The 25,318-nt window shown below is 62.6% G+C and overlaps 3 protein-coding genes across 3 annotated transcripts in view; 2 read left to right on the top strand and 1 right to left on the bottom strand.

The window, feature by feature from the left end:
• RAB11FIP1 (RAB11 family interacting protein 1) overlaps nt 1–2,464 on the top strand; it is a 12,537-nt gene extending 10,073 nt beyond the window's left edge. Inside the window, exons 5-6 of the mRNA XM_017831809.1 lie at nt 48–88; nt 202–2,464. Coding sequence (XP_017687298.1) covers nt 48–88; nt 202–420 — 260 coding nt within the window. The 3' untranslated portion in view covers nt 421–2,464. The remainder of the gene's footprint in view (nt 1–47; nt 89–201) is intronic.
• A 630-nt stretch (nt 2,465–3,094) lies between these two features.
• Nucleotides 3,095–6,009, top strand: BRF2 (BRF2, RNA polymerase III transcription initiation factor 50 kDa subunit). The gene is made up of 4 exons (XM_017831932.1): nt 3,095–3,248; nt 3,702–3,761; nt 4,042–4,363; nt 4,827–6,009. Exons 1-4 carry the CDS (start codon nt 3,095–3,097, stop codon nt 5,797–5,799), a joined length of 1,509 nt encoding a protein of 502 aa, XP_017687421.1. The 3' UTR covers nt 5,800–6,009.
• Nucleotides 6,010–6,139: 130 nt separating this feature from the next.
• ADGRA2 (adhesion G protein-coupled receptor A2) lies at nt 6,140–23,781 on the bottom strand. The gene is made up of 19 exons (XM_017831933.1): nt 23,564–23,781; nt 16,638–16,709; nt 14,238–14,309; nt 14,063–14,134; nt 13,839–13,910; nt 13,573–13,736; nt 13,291–13,504; nt 12,843–13,007; nt 12,107–12,308; nt 11,872–12,021; nt 11,578–11,739; nt 11,223–11,432; nt 10,951–11,152; nt 10,510–10,718; nt 10,240–10,367; nt 9,733–9,856; nt 9,468–9,613; nt 9,225–9,314; nt 6,140–8,982 (listed from the first exon to the last, which is right to left on the bottom strand). Exons 1-19 carry the CDS (start codon nt 23,779–23,781, stop codon nt 7,782–7,784), a joined length of 3,873 nt encoding a protein of 1,290 aa, XP_017687422.1. The 3' UTR covers nt 6,140–7,781.
• Between the last annotated feature and the right edge of the window lie 1,537 nt (nt 23,782–25,318).

Here is a 25,318-nt window from a genome sequence, read left to right on the forward strand (position 1 = left end):
TGAGTTACAGAACTGACATTACGCAGGGGCTTGATGCTTTTTGGAAGGTGTGGAGCACAGAGCAGCTGTGGCTCTGCCAGTGCCATCTGTAGACTCCTTTGCTGGTGCTTTGAATTCCCCAGGCCGGTGCCGGGCGTGTTCTGTTGCTGGTTTGGAATGCCCGTGTGTCTGGACTGACCCTGCCTTCCTTCTCTCCCCAAGAAATATGAGCCCTCAGACCCTGCCTACGCCTATGCCCAGCTGACACACGATGAGCTGATCCAGCTGGTGCTGAAGCAGAAGGATATGATCACCAGGAAGGACGTCCAGGTGCGGGAGCTCGAGGACTACATCGACAACCTGCTCGTCAGGGTCATGGAAGAAACCCCCAACATCCTCCGTGTTTCCATGTCTGGGAACAAAAAAGCTGGGAAGATGTGAAGGGTCTGGGCATGCTGGAGAAGAAGGGCCGAGTTCCCACCGGAGGAGTGTGAGGAGCCGGTGTGGAGCTGGTGGTGCCGGTTGTGCCGCCCCTGGAAAATGACCTTTTTCCTGTTTCTGCCTTGAGCAACTCTCAGGTTGATTAGTAGTTCCATCAGCTCTTGTAATGGAGTCACCTTATCATATTTATTACTTGTTTTCTTCCCATTATCTGGGAAGATCAGGCATTAATCCAAAGGCTGGTAGTGATGGAAGGGAGGAGGGTTTTTGATGTGTTTTGCTTCCCAGCAAGGCACTGATGATCCTTTAGGAAGATTGGCTTTTTTAATGGTTTTGTTTTGTAGCAGCTCTGATAGATCAGTTACTCTTCTTTCCATATCTGAAGTTGTAGTGCAATATGGAGCCTTGTACAGTAGAGCTTGAAGATTTGATTGTTTTTAAAATAATAATTAACTACACTGGAGAAGTCCAAAGATGTCCCAGCTTCAGACCTGGGCTGTAATTTAAAAGGAATTAATGCCCTGAAAGTTGAACCTTAGTTAAAAGATTAGAAAGGAAGAAGCAAATCTCAGTTCAAGTGGATGTTGTTCCAAAGAGTTCTCCAAGGGAAGTTTTGCAGGTTTTTTGGTGTAGGAGACGTTGATGTTCACGGTACAGATCTATCATAGGAATGGCAGCAATGGATTTGGACCAAAGGTACCTTGCTGCTCAGAGGGGGAGGAATCCTGTGGAGCTGAGGGGTGGTGGTTTTGCTGGACAATCAGTGGAGACAGTGCTGTTCTCCTCCCCACCCCACAGCAGGAGCAGCTCAGTGCTGCTGAGCAGCCACCACAACCTCTTTCTCCTCCTCCTCTGAAAACTAAATGTGACTTTTTTTTTTTTTTTTTAAGCGAGCTCTTGTCAAAGATCAAAAAAAGAAAAGAAAGATCAGATACCTCTTTGGACCTCTGGGATTTACCAGGGCTGGGAGAGTCCCTAAAGGGCTTAGAAGGAAGTTGGAATACAGAGTGGGGAGCAGAGGACCAAAGCTTCATGAGGACCAAAGCTTAAAGCTTTCCAACCTTAATTCTGTGGAAGTAAACACTCCCACCTTTGGAAGTTGTTGGGTTATTGGCTCTCACCCCTGGCTCAGGGGTGAGTTTCTAACTCACTTTTTCTACAGCAAAGCACTTTACTGAGGAACTGGACCAGCTGGCTGGACTCTCACCCTGTGAGCAGTCTGCCTACAATTGTCAGAAACCACTGGAAACCACTGGAGATCTCAAATACTGTATTTTTGTAGCAAAGAGCAGTTTAATATATTTGCCTGGAGATGTAAACATTTATTAGGAAAATCAAAAAATGCTGTTAATGACTTTTTTATTCCTCTAAACTGACCTACTACCAAAGTCTGGAGCTTCTCTGGCAGAGCTGCCCCTTAGGGGGAGCTCGACCTGAAACAAGCCTTAAGTTCAAGAGTCTTCCAAGACTTCAGGTACTTCTTTTTCCTCATTTTACTGTTATTTGAGCAGTGTCTGCAGCGAAGGGGGTTCTCTCTGTTCTCTTGTACCCTCTACTGTGAATGAAGGGTCCCAAATGCAGGCGGGGGTGGTTTAATCCTGAGTGGTGCTGGTTGGCCTTGCTGAAACTGCTGCTGCTTCTTGTGCCTTCTCGAGGGAGGAAGATGAAGGATTGATTTGTTTCCTCCTTGTGCCTCGGTGGATCTCTGGAAAAGAGGATCCTGTACCTCACTGACAGATTTGGATTTTAGACTTTTATTCCTCAGCTTTTCTGATCTGGGTCACAAAGGAGAGCCGTTTGTGCCTTGGACCTTGTTTTTATTGACAACACTTCTTAAAACCTTCCTTTGGTGTGCGGGGACTGGCATTTTATTTCCTTTAAGGGCCTTAAGAATCAAATATATTGTTTTATTATTATTGAAGGATCTGAATGTATTCCCCCCCCCCGTTTGTACTCTCTGCTTTTTAGCCCAGGTACTGTTTTGTTTTTAAACACCTTTTTGGTTTTCATGGAACACTAAAAATAAAAAACACCTTAAACCCACCGTTCCGGGTACCTGTTCCCAGCTGTTGTCTTTAAGCATTCATTATAAACACATTATGAAAAGAGCAGATTCAGAAGGGCCTCATCCTCCCCTTGTGACCGGCTCTGCTCATCCTCCAGGTATTTCGGGGCAGGTTTTGTTCCATGCAGGAAGAAGCTCCTGGCAAACAGGGTGGGGAAACCTGATGGACGGGCTCGCCCGCACCTGCAGGGCCGAGAGTTCCTGCGGAGCAAAACCAAATGACCGCGTGAGAGGTGAGATGTCCCCGCTCCCCGGCGGCAACAACGGCCCCGGATTGCGGCGGGGCTGGAAGGAGCGGGAAATGAGGAAATCAGCCTCCCGCTGCCCGGGCGGCCGCTTAGAGCCTCAACCCGCAGCCCTGAGCGCTGTTATCGCCCCGAGCGTCCCGCGGGGAAGGCGCGGATGGTCCGTCCGAGCATCCCGGAGCCGCCGCCGCCTCCTCCTGCCCCGCGGGCGGCGGAACGCGCGGCGCCGGAACGCGGCGGCTCGGCCGGGCGGGCGGGGGGGGGACGGACCGCGGGCGGCGCCGCTATTGGTGGGTTGCGGCCGGGCCGCGCCGCCATTGGCTGTTGGCGGCGCTCCCCCTCCCCGCGGTCCCCCATGGCGGCCATGGCGGCGCGGGGCCGCTGCCCCGAGTGCGGCTCGGCCGCGCTGGTGGAGGACGCGCTGTACGCGCAGCAGCAGCTGGTCTGCGCCGCCTGCGGCTGCGTCCTGGCCGAGGGGCTGCTCACCACCACCTACAGCGACGAGGAGCATCTGCGGGGTGCGGAGCGCGCTGGGGCCCCGCTGACCCGCTCCCCGGGCTGTGTCTCGGTGTCTCCCTCCACCCCCGTCCCTCCCGGCGGTCTCCCGGTGTCCGCGGGGCCGTGCCGGGTTGCACCGGCCGCTCTCCCTCCTCCCTCCATCGCCCACAGCATTTCCCTGCCGGGTTTTGGGCTGGGAGCCGCTGATGAGCCGCTCCTGGGCGTTTAAATCTCTTATAAGGGATTTACGGTGTTGATTCCTTATTATTAATGAAAAAGGCTGGCGAAATCTCGTTTAAATGTCTTAGAAGAGCTTTAAGTGCAGTGGGCCCTGGGGCGATCCCACCCCTCTCTCACCTGAGCTGCTCTGTCCCTTCTGATCGTTGGAATCTAGCCCCTGGTTGCCCCAAATCCCAACGACACTGTCCCCCTGGGATCACTGCAGGGCTGTCTGACCTAACCCTCTTTTCCAGAGGTGGCCTATTCCCAGAGCACTGGGCAGAAGGAGCAGCTGAGCCGCTGCCTGCAGCGAGGTAAGAGCGTTTCTCCCCCACCCCGACCCTCCCTGGCTGCTGCTCCATTTTTTTTTTTGGTTTGTTTATAATGCTTAAAAAAAATGGTGAGACCCTTTGGAGCTGGTGGCAAAGCCTGGATGAGGCAGCTGGTGCTGCACCCAGCCAGCACTGAGGGATGGGGAGGTGCAGGAACCCGGCTGCTCTGGCACCTGTGCCCGGGCTGGGTGAGCTCTGCCTGCGCCGGAATCCTGAGGAGAAGCTGCCTGATCCCACCTCTGAGGGCAGCGTCTCCCCACAGGGATCCGGCGGGTCCAAGACCTGTGCAAAGTCCTGCAGCTCCCAGCGGTGTTCGAGGAGACAGCCGTGTCCTACTTCCAGAGGGCCCTCCAGCTCCCTGCCTTCCACCTGGTCAGCCTGGAGAAGAAGGAGCTGCTGGGGGGCTGCTGTGTGTTCGTGACGTGCCGCCAGCACAACTGGCCTCTGACCATGGGCACCATCTGCTCCCTCCTCTACGCCAAGCAGGAGCTGTTTGCTGGCGTCTTCCTGAGCCTGCAGAAGGAGCTGGGGCTCTCTGTGCCCGCCCTGAGCCTGGCAGACCTGGTGAAGACACACCTGAGCAGGTAATGGGGCCCCTTCCAGGGGGCACAGATGGGGTGAGCTGTGTGACAGGGGTGTGGCTTTTGTGCCTCCCTTGTCACGCCTGGGCTGAGATTTTCTCATCTCCTCAGTTTGGAGAGGGCAGGGAGGTGCTCAGGGGGGTACCATGAGTTCCAGAATCATGGAATCATTGAGGTTGGAAAAGATCTCCAGAGTCATAGAGCCCACCCTGTGCCCCATCCCCACCTTGTCCCCCAGCCCAGAGCACTGACTGCCACGTCCAGTCCTTCCTTGGACACCTCCAGGGATGGGGACTCCACCACCTCCCTGGGCAGGCCATTCCAATGTTTTAACAACTCTTCCCATGAAGAAATCCCTCCTGGTGCCCACGAGCAGCAGCCCCTGGCAGGGGCAGGGTGTGTTTGTCCCAGAGGGCCTCCCTGCAGCCACATCTCCCAGGTGACTGAGGCTTCCCTGCTCCCGCAGCTTCCGGCTGTTGCAGCCCTCGGCCGACGTCCCTGCCCCGTTCCTGGAGGACAAGGAGAAGCTGGTGGCCCGGACCATGGGTATTGTGGAGCTGGCCAGCGAGACGTGGCTGGTGACGGGCCGGCACCCCGTGCCCGTGGTCACGGCCGCGGCGTTCCTGGCGTGGCAGTCGCTGCAGCCCCGCGCCCGCCTCTCCTGCCCCCTGGCAAGGTTCTGCAGGGTGGCAGGGGTGGATCTGCCTCCCCCCGCCCACCTGAGGCTGAAGGAGCTGCTGGAGATCCTGCTGGGAATGGCCTCCCAGCTCGCCTGGCTGCGCGGCTTCCGCCTGGACAAGAAGACGGTGGTGAAGCACGTGGGGGACCTGCTGCAACACCGGGTGTTCCTGCTGAAAAACGCCTTCTGCCAGGAGGGTGGGGAGGAGCAGCAGCGTGGTGCGGCCTCAGGCCAGGGCTCCACAGGCCAGGGATCACCAGGTGAGGGCACCCCAAGCCAGCACTCCCTGGATAAGGACACTCCAGGCCAGGACTCCCTGGAAAAGGGCTCCCCAGGCCAGCACTCCCTGGATAAGGGCTCCTCAGGCCAGGACTCCCTGGATAAGGGCTCCCCAGGCCAGGACTCCCTGGATAAGGGCTCCCCAGGCCAGGATTCCCTGGAAAAGGGCGCCCCAGGCCAGGACTCCCTGGAAAAGGGCGCCCCAGGCCAGGACTCCACAGGCCAGGACTCGCTGGGCCAGGGCTCTCCCAGCTCTCCTCTGGTGGCACAGGAGAAGGGCTGTCCCTTGGCAGGGAAATGCCTGAGGCCTCTGCTCCCACCCTGCCTCATCCATCCCAGGAAGAGGCTGCGTTCGGCAGCTCCGAGCGCTCCCGACCCGGCCGTCACCGGCGACGAGCCCATCTCCGACAGCGAGATCGAGCAGTACCTGCGGAGCCCCGAGGAGATCCGGGCCTTCAGGAAGGCCAAGGCCTGGTCCTGAAGGCAGTTGTGGCTTAGAGGATGGTCCAGAGACAGTTTTGGGACCAAAAGTGTGAAACCTGCCAGGGACAGAGCGGTTGTGCTGCAGGACAGTTGCCTGGGAAATGGGGTTGTGGGGCCTTTGTGTTCTGGACCAAAATGGGGCTTTTTGTAGAGTGACTGCTTTGGGTCGTGTTAACATTTCTGATAGAAATAAATGGAAGTGCAGGTGCCAGGTTTTCCAGGGCAGCCTCACCTTCCACTTCTAATCCTTCAGCAGAATGAGTTTGTGAGGGTCAAAAAAACCCCCAGGGCTGGGCTGTACTGAACATGAAGTCTGAGAGAAATAACAGTGAGTCTTGGCAGATTGGCAAGTCTTTAATATATTAAACAAAACATATCTGCTAGAAACATTCTATTCATATAAAAATGCAAAAAGACCCCTTTAAAGACATTTCTTTGGCATATTTCCCTTCCCTCCCCCCCCTCCCCGGATATTGCAGGAAGCTCTGTTGATATGTCGTTCGCTTGTAAACAGACAAAACAAAGTGTAATTAAGAATACAAAGCTTTTTCTCTAATACTGTCACAGTGCAGCAAAGCGATAGAACCACGGGGCACCAGCCAGGCTGGGGGGGCTGCAGGAGCCACAGCAAGGGTTTAAATTGTGTTAAATACCAGGGACAATGAAATATTTAAGCATCTAAGCCAGGCAGAGAAGCCAAGGTAGGTGGGGAAGCGGCAGGTTAAGCCCAGGGGTGCCCCAGCCCTGCGGGTTGAGGGGTTCTGAGGTGAGACCAAGCCCCACTAAGTGCTTTTTCCTCCCCTGGCTCGTGGCCCCCGCTGGTCCCACGACCCCTCGGAGGTAGCTGTGTAATTAAACTCATTTGCACGCAGGGGAAGCTGAGGCAGGGGAGGCTGGAAAGGGCAGAGGTGGCACCAGACTCCCATCCTGCATTGCTGCAGCCCTCCCTGCTGTTTTACCTGCCTGCTGGGAAAAAGGGGGGGACTTGTTTTTCAATGGAAACAGTAAGTGCTTATCCAGGTTCCAGCCCTTTGACCACATCGTGGGAACTGTCTGAGGAAGGTCCCTAATTCCTTGGCATTGTTATCCTGCATTCCCAGGAATGGTCCCTGCTCCCCAGGAAGGTTTCTCTGCCTTCCTAAGAGCAAAGGTGGGTATTTTCTGGATTAAGGACATGGACCTGCTCTGGGTTTGTCACACATCTTGGTTCTTTGGTGCTTTGGCGCAAAGGGTCAGTCCCAGCTCCACCAGCCCACCCCATTGCATGGCTTGTGCCTCCGAGGGCCTGGGAGCCCTTCCTGGCCGTGACTTTAGTGTCTGGCATTAAAGCAGTGCAGACAATCGAGGTGATCCTCACCTTGGAGCTGAGGCTCCTCTTACCTTGTGCTTGGCTTTGCAGTATGGCTTTGGCACCGCGCAACCGCCGGGGCTGAACGCCGGATAAAACCACTCCAGAGGGAGCAGTTGCTCTCCAGCAGCCGCCTGCTCAGGCTGGGGCTGCGGTATCTGGACGTGAAGGGCACTTGGGGTGGTCCCTCAGCGGGAATATTGCAGTCGTGGCACGAGCGGGCCCTGGCCCAGTGCCCATCCCCTCCCAGGGAACCAGGTGGGGAGCGAGGCCCTCGCGCCACTTACGGCTCTGTCTATACATATATATACATTCAATAATATAGCTTTGAAAAATAGACATTTCCTCTGTATAATATAAAATAGCATTTAGGATCAGTCTCAAGCGACACGCCGGAGTGATTAAAGCACAGTCGCAATTCCTGCAAGGACTGCCTGGAGCCCCCACCCGGCACCACCGCGGGAAGCTCGGAGCCTCCTCGGGGTGGGGGGGGACAGGTGGGGTCACCCGGGGCCACCGGAGCCCCCCGGCTGTGCCGCCCATCCCTGCTAGTGCACGTGGTGATTCCCACAGAGCAGCTCCGGCCGCAGCTCCCGGAGGAGATCACCGTGGCCGTCGGTCCTTCCCCGCCTTCACACGGTGGTCTCGCTCTTCCAGAGGCCGGTCTTCATGCCGGCCACGCCGTCGGCGCTGGCCAGGTTGATGTCGTACTTGCTGCCCTTGAGGCCGCCGTTGTGGCTGCCCACGTTCAGGGGGTAGGAGCGGCGCTTCGCCTCCCTCTCGGCGGCGCCGCCCGGCCGCAGGCTGTCCCGGCTGGCGCTCCTCCGGCGACCCTCGGCGAAGTCGGGCGCCCGCCGCCCGCCGTCGCTGCCCTCCGAGGGGCTGGCGGCCGCCTCCCCGTCCTGGGGCCCCCGCGGGCCCGCGCGGCCGCCGCTGGCCGGGCTGGTCCTGCCACTGGGGTAGCTCTCGGAGTGGCTGTTGTGGAGGCTCCCGCTCTCGCTGGACGGGTGCTCCGAGGGGCCCCGCAGCATTTTCAAGCGGTGGTGCTTCCCGTCCCGTCCCGGCTTAGTTCTGCCCCGGTGGCTCCTGCGGCCGTGGAGGTTGCTGGTGTGCCTCGTGGGCTTCCCGTCAGCCGCATCCGGCTCCAGGCAGGTGGCCGGGCGGGCGTCCGCCTGGCTCTGGGCGACCTGCAGGTTGGTGAGCTTGCAGCGGCCCCCGGCCGAGCCGGCACTGCTGGGCGAAGAGGAGGAGGAGGCCCCGGAACGAGCTGCCTCTGGGTCGCAGCCGATGAAGACCTGCGAGCCGTCCTCCGGCCCCAGCCCGGGGTGGACGTAGGCCTGCATGGGCAGCGCGTTCCGGTACGACGGGCAGCAGGAGAACCAGGAGCTGAGCACGTCCCGGCGGCGCAGGCAGTGATGGACGAAGATGAAGAGCCCCAGTGCCACGGCGGTGACGCCGTAGAGGCAGCTGAAGACAATGTTCAGGTACCAGCGCTGGGACACGGCCATGGCGCCGAACGTCCACAGCGCCACGTACAAGGCGTGGGTGGTCACCAGTGCCCAGAACTGCACCCGCAGGGAGTAGACACCGTCCCCCTCAGGGCAGGGCGGCCCCGAGTTCAGTGTCACCGAGATGGACCCAGAGTCTGTCAGGAGGTCACCGGTGCCCCCCAGCCGTGGCGGTGGCTCCAGTGGCTCCGGGATGTCTTTCCGGCGTAAGGGTCGGCACTGGAGGCTGAGCCCGGTGCAGAGGAAGTAAATCCAGGTGACGAGCAGGATGAAAGCCACGGGGACGTAGAAAGCTCCCAGGCTGGGCCGCCACACCAGCCAGCAGCTGTGTGGGACGAGAGGGGCTCTGAGGGGTCGTGGCATGGAGGTGCTCAGCAGCCCTGCCCTGATGGCACGGGCTCTGCAGAGCTGTGCTGCTTGCCTGGCTGATTTTTCCCCAATACATGGATAACTCTTGGGAAAAACCTCACTGGCTTTTCCCCATCTTGCCTAGATTCCCAGTTCCCTGCCCCAGCGGAGGGAGGCCACCCATGTGGGGAGGAAGGAATGTCAAGCGGGAACACTTACTAGGGGTTGTTGTCGTGGTAGTTGTGGATGTTGACGGCTGCCGTGATCCCGCAGATGATGAGGGGGATCCCGCCGGCGATCAGGTAGAACCTGCACGGGGAGGGACGGTGTCACTGCAGCCCTGCAGCCCCTCAGGGGTGGGCTTGCCCAACAGAGCAAGTCCTGCCCCAGCCCCTGGGCGTGGGGTAGGAGGTGCTCCCGCAGCTCCCCCCAGGCCGGGGCGAGGGGAAGGGGGGTCTGCACCTCAGCATGGGTCTGGGGGCTGCCTGGGACGTGTCCCCGTCCGGCTGCCGCGGCGCCTTCCAGGTCACCTCCTTGTAGAGCACTCGGGCTTTCACCGCCATCCAGAGCAGGGTGGAGAGGGAGGAATAGTGCAAGATGATGCCGACCTGTGGGAGAGGCCGTGGTTGGGGAGGGGGTGCTGCTGACATGGCTGTGTTCCCCCTGGTCACCGCCCTGCAGAAGCCCACAGCGCTGGGCTCTGCCCGTCCCTCGGCCCGGTACCCACCGCCTGGCACACGATCCGGTACCCGGTGAGGGTGATGCCTCCTGCGAAGACGGCGGCTGTCATGGCGATGTGGAAGCAGAGGTTGAGCAGCATGTGCCAGCCCTTCCGCGGGATGAGGATGGTGCTGGAAGAGCGAGAGGCACAGCCGGTACCCGTGAGCTCCTCCCTGGCCCTGAGAGAGCCACAGCTCCTGCTGGCACAGACCCTGCATCCAGAGGCCCAGGCCAACAGCCAGTCCCTGGCCATGGAGCGTGGCTGGTGGAGAAGCTGTGTAGGCACACGTGTGCACACAGGACCCAGGGCTCCTGGGGCAGTGCCACTTGCCAGGCAGCACGTTCCTGGAGAGTCGTGTCCTGAGAGCCCATGTCCTAAAGGGCCTCATTCCCTGGACGACTATCCCCATGCACTTTCCTTCTGGCCATTGGGGAGCCCCTCCAGCTGCCACGGAGACACCCACCCCTGCACAGCCCCCCAGCCACCTCCACGGGCACCAAGGCGCTCCCTCACCCGTGGTGGACGATGTAGGTGATGATGGTGGTGAAGAGGCAGAGCAGCAGCACGGCTGTGCAGGTGTACATGGCCGGGTGCAGCACCTCCACGGCGCCTCGCGCCTCGCTGGGGAACCCGCTCAGCTCCTGCACGGCACAGCACAGCCCGTCACACCCCACGTCACCATCCCTGCCCCCTGTCCCCCCCCACATCCCCCACTGCAGCCCTCAGGCTCCACATCCCCCCACCCCGGCAAGGCTCCCGGCCCCACCGCTCTCCCACACCCACCATGAGCACGGCCACGTTGCTGAGGTGCCGGCAGTGCAGGGAGGTGACGTTGGGCTCACGGGCAGCCAGCTGGCACCCCTCGGCGCTCCAGCCCCCCATGCCCCCCAGCACCTCGAAGTTCCAGTACGCGGCCACGGGGTCCGCGCCCTCCCCGGGGTGTCGCAGGGACACGGCCACCGGCTCCGACAGGTTTCCCACTCCACAGCCGTCTGCAGCAACAGAGAAACCCGGTCAGCAGGACAAGTGACACCCCTCCACCTGCACCCCCAAAAGGGCTGGACATGGGGGATGCCCCCCCCACATCCCACCTCTCCACGAGAACCCCAGGGATGGCTCTGCGCTGCAGGAACACCCCGCCAACACCCCAAGAAGCCCATGGAGCTCCATCCCCCAAGAAAAGCACCCCCAGGGCAGTCCAAGCTCTCCCCACGCCGCCCTTACAGGTCCCTGCGTAGATGACCGGGGTGGCCACGCTGCGGCGTTTGCCGTCATCGGCCAGCCGGGAGGAGTTCCCGGTGCTGCAGAAGAGTTTCCCGTTGCGGAAGACCAGCAGCTGGAGCTTGCAGTCAGTCCCTGGAGTGACTGAGACCGGGCTGGCAAACAGGCTGGGGGGCAGCTGGATGGAGGCCAGGGCGATGCTGTTCTGCGGGCGCAGGGTCGCCGGTGAGCAGGGGCCAACCCCTGGCCCCCCCCGGCCCCCGGCATAACCGTACCTTGATGTGGAAGCTGGTCAGGGAGACGTTGGGGCGCCCCGTGGTGCAGCGCAGCCTGAGCTGCTGGTCGGGCACGGGCTCGGCCCCCCGCTCGGCCAGGGGGGGACGTCCCGGTGCAGCCCCGTCCCGCCGCTGGAACGCCACACAGCTCAGCCCCACGTAGCTCTCGGGCTTCACCACGTAGGCCTCGAAGGCGATGTTGCGGGAGTTCTGCCGGGCACAGTGCCATGGGGGGGGTCATCAGTCCTGGCACAGCCAGAGAGACCCCTGGCACAGCCAGAGAGACCCCTGGCACAGGCAGAGACCTGACACCAACCTTCCAATTTTTCCTCCTCCCTCTCCAGCCCCCCCTCACCACTGCCATGTGCTGGGAGTTGCTGCCCAGCGTGTGGGCTGCGATCCTCTCCAGGGAGCGGACGATGCTGGTGCAGGCCTTTTCCTCCTTCTGCGACATCCACAGGATGTGGTCGTCCACCAGCATGATGTTGCTGGCCATCTCCACGATCACGTCCGTCAGCTGCAGGGACAGTGAGTGGCTCTGCAAAGATCTGCCACCGTCCCCCGGGGAAACACCCCAGTTCATGCTTTTCCACCCCAAAACCACGGGGCAGCACTGGGGCAAGCAGGGGACAGCTGCACCACTCGTTACCTGCTTGATCTGGTCCACGTAGCCAATAAACTTCTCTATCATCTGGGCCACATAGAGGACATCAACCATGTCAGAAAAGTTGGCTGCCTCGGCCGTGTAGACGCGGAGCTGGTGTGCCAGGGTCAGGGCATTGGAGGCGTTGATGGGCATCTGCGGCACAGCACAGTGGAGGCAAAGTCACCTGCTGTGCCTGTCCCCCCGAGCCCCAGCCAAGCCCCCCGGCCCCCCTGCTCACCAGCACGAAGGTGTAGAGCACGCGGGTGATGTCGTTGGTGTAGAGGCAGTGGGAGTAGTCGCCGTCCTCCCAGCGCCCGGCGCGGTCGCAGCGCCGCCACGCCTGCTTCTCGCCCGCCGCGCCCGCGCCCGCCGGCCCCGCGGCAAACGGGTGCTGCAGGCAGGGCTGGTAGGCCGTGATACCCGCCAGGGTGCGGGGCCACCTGCGGGCACCCACACATGGTGACCCGTGTGTGGGTGACCCGCCACCAGCATCCCCCCCGTGCACCCCCTGCCCAGCGCCGCTCGCGAGCACCGCAGCCCCCGACACCCTCCACCAAGCCCCCACCTCTCCTGGGCTCCGGGGAAAGCTGAGGGTGATGCTCCCCAAAAATCCCCCACCCCCTCCAATCCCTTATCCCGCTCGGCCCTGGCAGTGCAGGGGGGAGGCAGCAGGGGCGGGGGGCACCGCTAATTTAAGCCACATTGACTGTGCCAGTAATTTATATTCCGTAAGGGCCCCACCGGGGTTACGGCGGGCGCCCGGAGCCTTTCGTCTCGTGCCAGAGAAATTCCAACACCTCTGCTGCTGGAGCCAGGCTGCGCCGCCGGCACGGGAAGCCCTTCAAAAGCGCGCGCGCTCCCCACGGCCGCTAATCGCTACCAGACGCCCGGTCACCTGTGGCGGGGCGAGGGGAGGCGAGGCGAGCCCCCCGCCCGCCCGTGCTCCACGTGGCACAGACCACGTGTGTCCCCACCTGAAGTCCCCGCGGTTGTTGGTGACCCGCTCGGCAGGGCAGTAGGACGCCGAGGTCTCCAGCACCACGATCTCCACCTTCTTGCTGACGTTGCCCTGGGAGGTGGAGACAGCGCATTCCCACTCGCCGTTGGCGGAGACGTGGATGTTGGAGAGGATGAGCTCGCTGTGGGCAGAGGGGACGGGCTGGCACGGTGGGGCTGCCCCATGGCGAGCCTGCAGCATTGGTTCCCCAGGCCTGGGGGCTCGGGGACACACGCCATGAAGCACAGGAGGTGCCCACACTTGGCAGCCCTCCCGTGGCACTCGGTACCTGCAAACCTGTGAGTCCTGAGGCCACGAGTGTCTGTCCCCATCCCCATTTCCATGTGGTCTGTATTGCCATCCCCATCTCATCTCATCCCTGTCCCCATCTCGTTCCCATCCCCATCCCAGTCCCCACCCCTGACCTGGTGATGAAGGTGCAGTCATGGATGAGACTCTCCTCCACGATGACGCCCGTCCGCTCGTCCTCCTCCACGGGCTCGCGGTTGTGGAACCACCGGATCTGGGTGCTGTTGTCCAGGTACGTGGCCGTGCACTGGAAGGGCAGCCGGTCGCCCTGGAAAACCACCTGGCGCAGCGACGGGATGAGGTGGTGGGTGTGCAGCTCCGGGGCGCCCGCTGCGGGGGACACAGGTGAGCCCGCGCCGCCGCCGCCGCCGCCGCCCCCGCCCCGGCCCCGGGCTCACCGCAGCGGAGCTGCCCGTCCCGCGCCCCGCGCAGGGCCACGCCCCGCAGCTGCCGGGGGAACGCGCACGCCGTCCGCTCCGAGATCTGCGCCGAGCGGTCGCGGGCCCAGGGCAGCACCCAGCGCAGGTTGCAGTCGCACGTCAGGTACTCGGTGGCGAAGTCCCTGCGAGGGATGGCGTTCACGGGGGTCACACGCCGGCCCTGAGACCCTCGGCAGGGATCCCCCTCGTCCCCCCGGTGCCAAAATCCCGGGGCACAAACTCACACGACTTTCAGGGAGGGGAGCTCGTCGAAGACACCGGGCGGGAGGCTGGAGAAGATGTTCCCGGACATGTTCCTGCGGGACAGGAGAGAAAGGTGGCATGGAGGGGAGTGGGGACCTGCTGGGAGAGGGGACACCTCCCTGCCCCCTTGCTGTGCCCTCACAGTGCCCCTCTCTCAGGATCCAGGGGGGAGGGCTGGCCAGGATGTCCCCAGGGAGCTACTTACAGCCGGAGGAGGTTGGGGAGCCCCTGGAAGACGCTGGCGCTCAAGCAGCCGATGCGGTTGTTGGAGAGATCCCTGCAAGGTGAGCGGAGGGACTGTCAGGGCTGGGGACACCCCACTGTCCCCGCTGTCCCCAGGGCCAGCCCCACATGCTCTCGGGGGTTGTGCTGGCACTTACAGCCGCTTCAGCTCGGGGAGGCCGAGGAAGGCGCCCGGCTGGACTGTGCTGATCAGGTTGTTCTTCAGGTCCCTGTGGGGAGACAGACACAGACCTCGGGGTGTGACACGGGGAGCCCTGTCCCCAGGAGACACAACGCAGGGGGGCCAAGGGCACCTGATCCACTCCCAGCCCTCATCTTCTTCCTCAGCCCCCCTAGGCACTGCAAACACCCTACAAGGGCCTCATTAACAGTTTTCCATCCCATTTCCCTCTCGTTATCTCTCCGAAGGGTGCAGGGAAGGCATGAGGCTCCTTGCTGCTCCCAGGGGGATGCCAGCCACTCGGCACACTCCGAGTGCACCAAGAAGCATCACATGCCCCTGCACATTGGCATTGGCTGCTGGCATTGGCCTCACATTGCTTCCAGAACAGCCGTGTCCTGGTGGGTTATCTCCTGCATCTGGGATAAGAGCACAGCCCTGGACGGGCTCTGTGGCCCTTGGGAAGCTCATTTGGCTGATTAGCCTGATTGCAGGCACGTATCTAATCAGAGGCTGGTCAGGCTGCCAGCAGGGCTGGCAGCACCGGTGGCATCAGCCTCTCCATCCAGCCCCTGGGACCCGAGGCAACTCCTGCCGAGCACCGGCACTGGCTGGGAGAGGAAATGGGATCCATATGGATCTGTGTTTATTTATAGCAGTCTCCAGGGAGCTCAGTGCTGGGTCTCCCGCTGCTCTGCCTGAAGCCCTGGGGACACCCCATCAACCACAGCCCTGTTGCAGGGCCAGGAGCCAGTGCCTGGGATGAGGAGTGGTGCAACCCCTTCCAGCAGAGCCAGAGTGCAGGGGGGTGGGAGTCCAGCCAGAGAGACATGAGGGGCCCTGCAGGGAGAGGAAACGCAGTCGGCGTCATCCCGGCCCCACTCGGCTGATGCAACGGCTCCGCACACGCCTGCCATCCTCTGCCTTCCCGAGCAGCAAACGCAGGTCCCGGCAGCTCCCATGGCCAGCAGTGCAGGCAGGTGTGCAGGCAGGTGTGCACAGGTGAGCGCTGGTGCTGAAGGAACAGCTCCACTCACCTGTACCACCACCACCCACTGCACCAACAACAGGCACACTGCAAACACCCGCCCTGCAAACACCCACCTGCACACACCCAGGGAGACCTGGGCACCCGCCTCAGCCCAGCTCAGACAGGGGCAGATGAAGGGACAGAGTCTATCCCTGTCCCTTCTGTCACCCGTCAAGCCCCCTCGCAGCCCCCCTGGGCCATTCCCAAGCGGGGCTGTGCTAATGAGGCCGCTGCCACATACCGGCCCGCTCAGACTCATTAATCTCATTACGCCGCTACAAATCACCGGAGATGCCAAGCCCGGAGGGGCAGTGGTCCATGGGGGCACCGCTGAGACCCCGGGAATCAGTTCTCCCCATCATGCTGGCAGTCTGAAGCGCCCACGATGGGCAGCCGGGGTGAGCAGGGGCCCTGCGAGCCCCAAGATGAGAAGCAAGGAGTCCTGGAGCCCCCAGTGTGTCCCCACCACACCAGCTGGACTCTCCACGGGGCACGTCTGTGCCGTGGCCCCAAACTGACCTGATGAAAACAATTACGGCTCCTGTCGAGGGCAATCAGGCACTGCACAGGGAGATGCGGCCGGCCCAGGGTGGGGGAGTGCTGCCCACCCTCCCTGGACCCCTCTGACCCCATGGTGAGCAGCAGGTGACCTGGGGCGGCTGCTCTCCCAGGGCACAGAGACCTTTGTGGGGATCCTGGACACCCCGGGGGCTGCAGAGCCAGAGTCCTCCCCAGGAGTGGCCTCACTGCTCCTCAGCATTAATGAGAGCTCAGTGCCAGGGGCAGGAACTGACCCCAGGCCTGGACCCACGCTGGGGAGGACTTGGCCTTGTGGGATGGTGCCCCCAAGGTGACTGCTTCCCGCTCACCCCAAAAGCAGTCCCGTGGGGATTTCCACGGGAGCCCGCGGGGCGCCGGAATGCGCGAGACCTTGGCGGGGAACAAAACGCCCTCAGTGCCGGTCCCCGCGCCTGCATACCTACAGATCAAACCCATATGGGGGCCATAAATCTCCCCTCCTCGCAGCTCCCTCCATAGAGATGCCTTTCATGGAGAGATAAGAAAGTTGACTTTGTTCGGGGGGACAATGTCGCTTTTCATACCGGCCCTCACGGAGCGCGGCCCCCCCGGTGCCTCCTGCCCCACCACAGCTCCCGGGGTCCCTGGGATGCCCGTGGGTGCCAGCAGCAAATTCTGTGCCCTGGGGTGCCAGTCCCGCTGCAGCTCCCAGGAATGACACCAGGAGTGGGATGTGGGTGGTGATGCCGGCACCCACTCCATTCTCATCCCATGGAAGCCCTGCCTGCACCCCACTGCCCCCCACCCTCCTGCCCATCAGGCACTCACAGCTTCTCCAGAGCCCGCAGCCCGAAGAAAGAGCCGTTCTCCAGCACTGTGATCTTGTTGTTGCTCAGCAGCCTGTGGGAAGAGCAAAGGGAGAGAGAGAGGCAGCCTCGTTACCTGACCTGCCGTGGACCCCCAGCCATGCCCTGGTGACCTGGGGGCTGGAGGGGAGTGGGAACAGCCAGACCCCCCTGTGAGAAGCCACAGCCCCAGCTGTGCCACTGGAATGAGGTGAACTCTCAGGGACAGGCTTGAACAGCCAGGTGGGACCATGGGATGCTCTGCATGGTCCTCATGCCATGGAACACCACGTGGTCCCCGTGACAGCTCTTGGGGCATCACCTGGGAGCTGCACGGGTGGGCGATGACCCCCCACCCCAGCACCCAGGACACCCCGAGGACCTGCAGCCAGGAGGGGACCCCCCAGCTCCTGCTGGTCACAGCACTGCGGCCACCCCGGGAGCCTCCCAACCCGGAGATTCTATTCCAAAATAAACAGCTTTGCTGGCCGAAGGGGCCCTTGTGGGGAGACGGGAGCGGACGGAGGGCACCGGCACCCGACGATTAAGCCAGGACCTCATTAAAGCTGCAATTAGCAGAGCCAGACGCGGCTCTCGGGACCGGCGGTGCCTCCCGGGCGGCCGCGTGGGCACCGGCGACGCCAGCGCCGGCAAATGTGACCCGGCGGCAGAGCCGGGGCAGGCGGCGGCCGGGGCCGGGAGGGCACCGGGGAGCCTCGGCCGGGGGGGAGGCGCGGGGAAAAAAAGGCTCATTGAGGGCCGGGCCGGGGCTGTTTACACACGGCGGGCCCGGCGGCCGGGCTGAATGGGGGCTGTGTGCTGCCAGCCCGTCCCGCCCGGACGCGCGGCCACGCTCGGCTCACGGGCAGGACCAGACCCGGCTCGGGAGGGGGATGCCACCCCCCCGGGCTGGCTGGGAGGGAAGGGCCGGGGTCCCGCGGCGCGGCCCCCGCATCCTGTGCTAATGAGGAGCCGCCACCGGGCACCGGCGCGTCCGCGGGACCCTCGCCCCGGCCGGCGGGGAGCGGAAGCGTCCGGCAGCCCCGACGGCCGCAAATTGCTTCCACACACCGGCGGCCGGAGCTGCCGGGGCCGGGGCCGTGTCTGACCCTCTCCTCCCTGCCGGGACCCCTCTTTGCCGGGGCTCGGCTTCGCCCCAGCAGCGAGAGCGGTGCCGGCTCAGCCCAGGACCCTTCCCAGAGCAGGGGGCAGCAGGGATGTTTCCAGAGCACCACCACTCCCAGTAAAGCCCCAGCTCTGGGCCACAGCAGCCCCTCAGGGTGCCCCAATTCCCCGTCACGGTGTCGGCGGGGGCTGTTGCTCAAGGCTCCAGTGGCTCCAGGAGGTTTTCATTCCAGCAGCAGGAGATTTCACAACCCGAAGCACTGGCTGTGCAGGGGGACACAGCCATGGCCATGCCCCAGTGTGGTGGGCAGAGCCGGGAGGGCCGGAGCACCAGGGAGCTGCACCCTGCTGGGAATGCAGCCCCACTGGGAATGCAGCCCCGCTGGGAATGCAGCCCCAGGCCGAGCCCCGGGGCTCTCTCTGTTCTTGGACCCCTGGGACCATCCGCGCCTCTGCCATTCCACATCTCCCGCCTTAAAAGGCAATGCTCCCGTGATCCAACGGGATCAGCCGCCCCCGGGGGCCACCTTGGCAAAGCCACCCCTGGAGTCCCTCCAGAACTGGCATGGTGTGGGACAGACACCCTGAGCTCCAAAAGAGAAGAGATCCTTGCCCAAAACGAGGGGTTGACACAAAAAGCTGCATCGACAGCAACAGTTTGCCCAAAACTTTTCTTTCCTGGTAAAACCCTTCCCGGGTAGGGATCCTGGCTCTTCTCTTCCCTGTCCCACAGAAGCCAGCCGGTTCACGCTCCCCTGTCACAGCCCACATCCTCCAACACGGGTTTGTTTTGTTTTCTCTAGTTTCATGGATATTATGTTCCCAATTGTTTTCGGTTCATTTTTATTTTTTTTTGGTGTGTGTTCTGGGTTTTTTTTTTGGTTGTTTTTTTTTTTCCCAGGAAGTTCTCATCAGGCTCCACGGGACTTTCTGCTCTCGCGTGTCCGCAGGCAGCTGAGCCCTGTGCAGGCCCTCACCACCGTCCCCTGACAGGAGATTACCTGAGAAACCCCAAAATACTATGGGATCAGTGTGTCTGCCGGGCCACCCTGACCCAGCACACAGGGGTCACGGGCCAGCAGCCCCCGAGCCTCACTGGGGACCCCACACAGGGACCCAGCCCTTGGCACGCAGGGAGGAGACCAGACCCCCAGCTGGATTTCAAACCACAAGAGCTGCCCCGGGGAGGAGGGATCACCTGAGGGGCAGAGGGGATGGGACCCCTCAGCTCAGCAAGAGGGACGCCCAGCCCGGGCTCAGAGCGATGTGCTGGGTGGGAAGGGCTGGGGACCCCCCCAGGCCTCAGTGCCCGACCACCCCCACGCCTCTCCCACCCGAAACGGCGCCTTCATCCTGCCCAGTGCCCTGAGACCCTCCGGCCCGGGGAGCGTGGGCGGGTGGGGGGCTCCCGTCAGGGACAGCCCCGCCACGGGGACAATAATTGGCTAATTGAGCGGCGGCTGGAAAAGTCCCTCCGGACAATGCAGGGATTAAGGACCGGAGCGTGGAGTCAAACGGAAACGATGGGGGATGCGTGGTGGGGACGGCGGGGAGAGCCCCGAGGAGCATCCTCCCATCCTGGGGGATCCGGCTCTGGAAGGGGTGCAGCATCCACCCTCCAATCCCCCCCTCGTGCCGGGGCTGTGGGGGCTTGGAGCCCACGAGGCTGCCGGCAGGGAGATACAGACCCCTTCTTCTTCTTCTCTTTTTTTTCATCTCAAAAAGAGGAGCCAAAAGCGAAAAAAACAAGATTGTTTTTTCAAGCGTGCTGGAATCCACTTGGATAAATAACAGCTCCAGAAACTGGGCTGCTGAAACAATAAACTTCCTCTGGACCCAACCAAAAAAGGACGCGGGGAGACGGTGGCTCCCCAGCCCGGGCAGGGAAGGCAGCGGCGCGGAGGTTCCTGGGGGGGCCGCGTTGGGGGCGGGGACCCGGCCCGGCTCTGCTCTCCAAGTGCATTAATTCAAAGCATATGCCGGGAGCAGATACGGCGCAGGCTGCGCCCCGAGCACGGCTCGCTGCTCTGCAGAGGGATTTGGGGAAGAGAAAAGAGGGGCCCCGGGGCTGGTGAGAGGTGCCGAGGGCTCTGGCAGCAGGGAGGGCTTTGGGGGAGGCAGCATCCGTGGGGAGGACAGGCAGCAACCCAGAGGGACCCTGCAGCATCCCAGGGGGGAACCCATGTCCCAGGGTGGACCCCACAGCATCCCAGAGGGACCCCACAGTTCCCAAGGGGGCCCCACAACATCCCAAGAGGGGCCCCACAGCTCCAGGGGGGGACCTTGCATCCCAGGGGAGACCTTGTAGGATCCCAGAAGGGACCCCACAGCTCCCAGCCCAGTGGGACTGGAGACCCCCCAGCCCTGGCTGGGACCCCTGTCCCCACCTTGTTTGGGTGCTCAGGGGCTGTTCCCCGCCCCGCCCATGCCCGGGCGTTGCCTCCAGCCTCACGTCACGCCGGGCTATTTTGGATGGTGAAAATTATTGTTCCAAGCCTCAGCTTTTGTTAGCACAGGAAAAATAAGCCCCGGAGAGAGGGTGAAGCCTCCAGAGCCGGCGTGGGCTGGGATGCTCCGACGCACAGGGCAGCACCACGACCCTTAGACCCTGGAAAACCCAAACCTGATGGAGCTGCAGCCCAATAAACAACAAATAAAAAGCTGAGGAAGGTTTCAGAAAGCAACCATCTGCAGGGCCCAGGATAGAGCGGCCTTGGAGCGGGGAGTTCAAGTAGAACTGGAAATTGGTCATAAGTCAAAGCCCTCTATTCCCTGCAGACAATCTGTAATTTCAGTGCAATCAAGCTGTGCACATAAATGAGGCCTGTGCTGGGATTCCACATCTGGAAGAGGTTTGGGCTCCCGCCCGTGTGACAGCGGGGCTGGCCACGGCTCTCCAGCTCTCGTTGGGGATATGGCGCTTTTTCCACCGGCCGATTAGCACAGGGGTCAGCTGGGGGGGATTAAAGCCTTGTTAATCCACGTCTGCAGTGCCCTGGCACCTCACAGCCATGCTGGAGGGGCGGCCCCAAGAGGTCCCAAATCCCCCGGCCCCAACAGGAGCAGGATGTGGGGCTGGGGGATTGCCCCAGGCTGCATCAGTGCCAGCCCTGCCAAAACAGCCGGGTGAGCTCCACAGGGCCACGTCAGAACAGGGTGACACCGAGGCTGGTGCTCCTCCTTCCTCCCTGCAGGGAGCTGGGGGCAGGAATGAAACTCTGGGTATAAACCAGGGCGGGTGTCAGAGAGCACACACTGTGTGTGTAACGTCTGCTGGGGCTGCAGGGGGGTTCGTGAGCATCACCCCGCTCACCAGACCCCACATGTGTCCCCATGCTGGCTCCTGGTGATCCCTGCGAGGAGCCAAAGGAAGAGGAAGGAGACACAGCTCTGCTTGGAAGATGTTCCCAATCGGACACCAACATGTGTCTGGGGCACTGGGACTGAGGCTGAGCCCAGTGGTGTCTGCAGGTCCCCAGGGTGCACTTTGTCCCCTCATCCTTTGTCCCCTGTCCCTGCTGCGATGCCAGCGAGCGTTTCTCAGGCACAGGGGGGGTAAATGCGCAGCAGCTGCCGAGGAGGCAGAACAAGATTCCTCAGCACAGGCCTAATAATTAAAGATAAATAAAGAAGTAAAGCGAGAGTGTGGGAAAAAGCCGAAGGAGGGACCCACAGGGCGACAGACCTCCTCCAGCCACCCGACCTCCTCTGGCCGTCCGCCTGTCCCCGGCCACTGCCCAGACAGACGGAGCTGTGACCGGGCCAGATCCCTCCCGCGCTGGTGGCTGCTGGGAAGAGCCTCCTCCCTGCACTCAGGCACTCCTGCCTCCAGGCTGGACTGGATGAGGACTGGAACACGGCTCTGCTTTGAAGCATTACTGCCCCAAACACGCCCCACGCTTCCGATGTTGAGCACCCCGGGGGACGGAGAGGGCCTGAGCCCCCCAGGGCACAGCTGGGACCCAGCACCCCAGGGCACATGTAGGAGCCCTGCCCAGCCCCGGCTCACCCGCAGGAGTCGAGATTTGGCTGTCCCCAGCAGGGTGTCCCCAAGGCACGTGCAGCCCTTGCCACGTGCCCGGGCCCCTCCGCTCCCTGCCCGCACCCCAGTGGCTCCAGGAGACGCTCCCAAAGTCGGAGCCTCTGGTTTTGATTGTTCCATCTGGAAAGGGTTTAGAATAAATCATGTTTACTGCGCGAGAGCAGAGCCAGGGTCACCGCATATTTGTAGGTTTCTGCCTACGCCTGTAGGTTTCATGTCACGTTTTAGTGGGATCGTGTAATGCCCTAAATGCTTCTGCACCGTCATCCCAGCCCCTCTGAGGGAGCCAGCCCAGCACAGGCAGCACAAACCCTCTGCCCTGCTGGGAACAGTTGGAAAGGGCACTGGAGCAACCATGGGACGGGTTGCCTTTCCCAAATACAAACTGACAAGGGACTAAACATCCCCACGGGTGTTTGCAAGGGGCTGAGGCACAAGGAAGGGCTGTAGGAGCAAAGCCACGAAGAACAAAGCTCAGGATGTGATGGAGAGCCCAGCTGTCACCTGCCCACAGCCACCCAGTGTCCCCCACCAAGGGGTGCCGGGGACACCCATCAGTGCTGTTACCCCACTACGACTTCATGCCTTTGATGGGACTGTCACACTCAGCCCCTGCTCGTGGCCCCACCCTGCAGCACCGGTGTGTTCCACAGCCACATTCCACACGGGGATGATGGTGCCAGCGGGGTCCCTTCGCTGCCACCATCACCCCGAAGCGAGGACCCCGTGCAATGATTGGCACCCAGGGAACCAGAGCAACAGCAACGCGACCCAGCGGGTTCCAGCCTGTGGGGATGGACGGCACCAGGAGCTCGGCAGCCCCCAACCCTCCGCAGCGTCCAACCAAACCCACCCTCGGAGCGGAAAGTGGGAGCCACGACCACGGGCACACTGGTGTGGGCTGCCCACCCTGACGGGATGACACCCTGGGTGAAGGCGACGTTCCCCTCAGCTGCAGGGCTGCCAGCCCAGCCTCCCATCCAGATTTTAATTCAAACATCTCCTCCGGAGTTATAAATAAACCCTGCAGCGAGCAGCGCACGGCTGCCAGCGCCGGCTGAACCCCAACCCCCGGCAAGGGGGGCGTGAGGAAGAGGAGCCTTTAGGGACCAAGCAGCAGCTTTAGACCCTTTGCACAAACTCCAAACCCATTAACCGCTCCTTGTCGCTTCTCAGTAAATATTTCCAGCGAGAACAGTCACTTTCAAACAAAAACATCCTCCCCAGCACTCAGAAACGCCGCGGAGGGAAGCGGGAGAAGGAGCCCGTTTCCTGGATTTCCAGCTCACGTCCACACCAGCCCCGCGCTGCCGCCGCGCCGTGGGGACAGCGGGGTCCAGAGCCGCGACACTCCTTTTAACGCGATTTAAACCACGTTATGCAGCATCGAGCGACGCTTTCGCTGGTGCAGAGGCGCTTATCGAGAGAAAAAAGGAACTTCATTGCGCTCCCCGACCCCGCGGGGCTTCACCCCCCGGCTCCCGTGTCCCGCCAGCACCTCCCCGAACCGGGGCGATGGGGGGTCCCCCCGCACGGAGCGGAGCACGGAGCGGGCTCAGCGCGACCCACGCGTGGGCTCCCGTCCCTCTCGGGGCGCCCCGGGGCAGCAGCGCCCGGCCGGGGCAGTGCGGGGCAGTGCGGGGTCAGAGGGAGATGCCCGTGGGGATGCGGGGGCGATGCCCGGGGGAGATGCCGCGGGGGCAGGGGGGGATGCCCGGGGCGGTCCCGCTCGCGGTACTCACAGCGTGACGGTGCCGTCGGGCAGCAGTCGCGGCTCGGGCGGCGCGGGGAGCCCCCCGCCGCTGCAGACCACCCTCCTCCGGGGCGCGCCGGGGCCGCCGCCCGCCTTGGCCCGCTCGGCCGAGCACTTGCAGCCCAGGCTGAGCGCGGGGCAGCTCCGCGCCCCGGCCCCGGGGCCGCTCAGCGCCGCCGCCAGCAGCACCAGCGCCGCCGCCCGCATGGCCCCGGCCCCGGGCCGCGGGAACGGGCTCCGGCTCCGCGCCCGCCGCCGCCCCGCTCCCCGGGGCGGCTCCGGCGGCACCGCCTCCGCCGCTCGCCGCGCTCCGCCGCCGGCCCTGGCGCCTCCCCCGGCCCGCCCCGGCCCGCCCCGGCCCCGCCGAGGGCAGCGGCTCGGCCCCCCCGGGCCGTGCGGGAGCGGGGGGGACCCGCACGGAGCGGAGCGGGACCCCCGCGGGCTGGGGATGGAACCCCCGTCCGGGAGCGACGGACCCACACCTCCCCTGGAGGGCTCCGGCTGCCCCCGCTCCGGGCCTGAGCTGGAGCCCCGGGCAGCGGCGGGGACGGCTGGAGCCCCGCGCGGGTCAGCGAGCACATCCCGGCTGTGGCAAGCACAGGGTGCCGCGTCCAGGGTGGTGACACGCGCGTGGCCCCGCCAGATCTCCTGCGCACGGGGGGCTCTCTCTGCCTGTGGGACCCCGGGACCCCGCGCCTCGCAGGAAGCCCCTGCACGAACTCACCCCGTGGTCACACTGCTCCATCCCCTCCTGGCCTCCGCTCCGCGTTTAACACTCTTCCCCCTTAAGTTCCCTGTTTGCTTCACTGCTTTTCACACTAAGTTCAATATTTTCCTTCCCGCTCCCCCCCTCCCACGTCCCCGCTGCCTCTTGCCTGCCCCCAGCCCTCTGGTCCCCCCGGGGCTCGGCTTCTCCGAGGCCACGGCTCACTGCAGAGCCAAATCGAAAGGGATCAAAAGCCGGCAATGAAGTGTGCGGGACCCCGTGCCAGGGAGAGGTGGGAGAGGGTCATGGAAGGACGGCAAGACAGTGCTGGGAATGCGGTTTCTCTCCAGGACCAATCGTTCCTGGAGGGGAAAAGAAATTTACTCCTCTCTCCAAATAAATACAGCTCGCTGTGCTGGTGGATGTCGGGAAGCAGGGATTCCCCTCAGCTCACACTCCAGGCTGTTCCACACGAGCTCTTGGTTGGCACCACAAGCAGCCCGGTGCCCACAGAGCTCCCAGCCCAGGCACCCACTGCCTCCAGCCGGGCAGGGACAAGGACTGTGACCCCAAGGGCTCTTCTGTGGGGGGTGAGACCCTCCACAGCCCCCCCTCCCTGCCCCGGGGGGTCAGGTGTAGGACCTCAGAGCCCTGGAGACTGGTGTCACCCTGTTAATAAAAAAAGACCATCAGGTGTCCCACATTTTTCCGTCTTCGTGGGTTTTATTTTCCCTTTTTTCCACTGAGCAGAATTTTCCCTGCAGAAATCCCCCTCCCGCACTCAGGGCTGCAGGATGCTGGTCCCAGATCCTGCAGCTGAAGCTGGAAGAGCAACAGGAAACCACTTGTGTCCAGTATCCGCTCCGGGGTCCTGCGAGCATCGGCACAGCATGGAACCCTCCCAAGCCCCCGAACGGTGAGAGGTGCCTCCTGCTTTCAGCAAGAGTGGGCTTCCCTCCTTCTTCAGAATCTCAACCTCCATTAAAATTCCCCGCAAGAACAGTGAGAACCTTGTCCAAACTAGGACGTGTGGAATAC

Source organism: Lepidothrix coronata, unplaced genomic scaffold, assembly GCF_001604755.1.
Source record: "Lepidothrix coronata isolate B3197 unplaced genomic scaffold, Lepidothrix_coronata-1.0 Scaffold197, whole genome shotgun sequence".
Taxonomy (NCBI): domain Eukaryota; kingdom Metazoa; phylum Chordata; class Aves; order Passeriformes; family Pipridae; genus Lepidothrix; species Lepidothrix coronata.

What these genes read in the sequence shown, in the direction of transcription:
- BRF2 (XM_017831932.1), top strand. Translation starts at nt 3,095, where the DNA reads ATGGCGGCGCGGGGCCGCTGCCCCGAGTGCGGCTCGGCCGCGCTGGTG. An exon ending in CGACGAGGAGCATCTGCGGG is followed by an intron (nt 3,249 to 3,701) that starts GTGCGGAGCGCG and finishes CCTCTTTTCCAG; the next exon opens with AGGTGGCCTATTCCCAGAGC. An exon ending in GTGAAGACACACCTGAGCAG is followed by an intron (nt 4,364 to 4,826) that starts GTAATGGGGCCC and finishes CTGCTCCCGCAG; the next exon opens with CTTCCGGCTGTTGCAGCCCT.
- ADGRA2 (XM_017831933.1), bottom strand. Translation starts at nt 23,781, where the DNA reads ATGCGGGCGGCGGCGCTGGTGCTGCTGGCGGCGGCGCTGAGCGGCCCC. An exon ending in TGCTCTACACCTTCGTGCTG is followed by an intron (nt 12,022 to 12,106) that starts GTGAGCAGGGGG and finishes GCTGTGCCGCAG; the next exon opens with ATGCCCATCAACGCCTCCAA. An exon ending in GCCCCCAGACCCATGCTGAG is followed by an intron (nt 9,315 to 9,467) that starts GTGCAGACCCCC and finishes CTCCCCGTGCAG; the next exon opens with GTTCTACCTGATCGCCGGCG.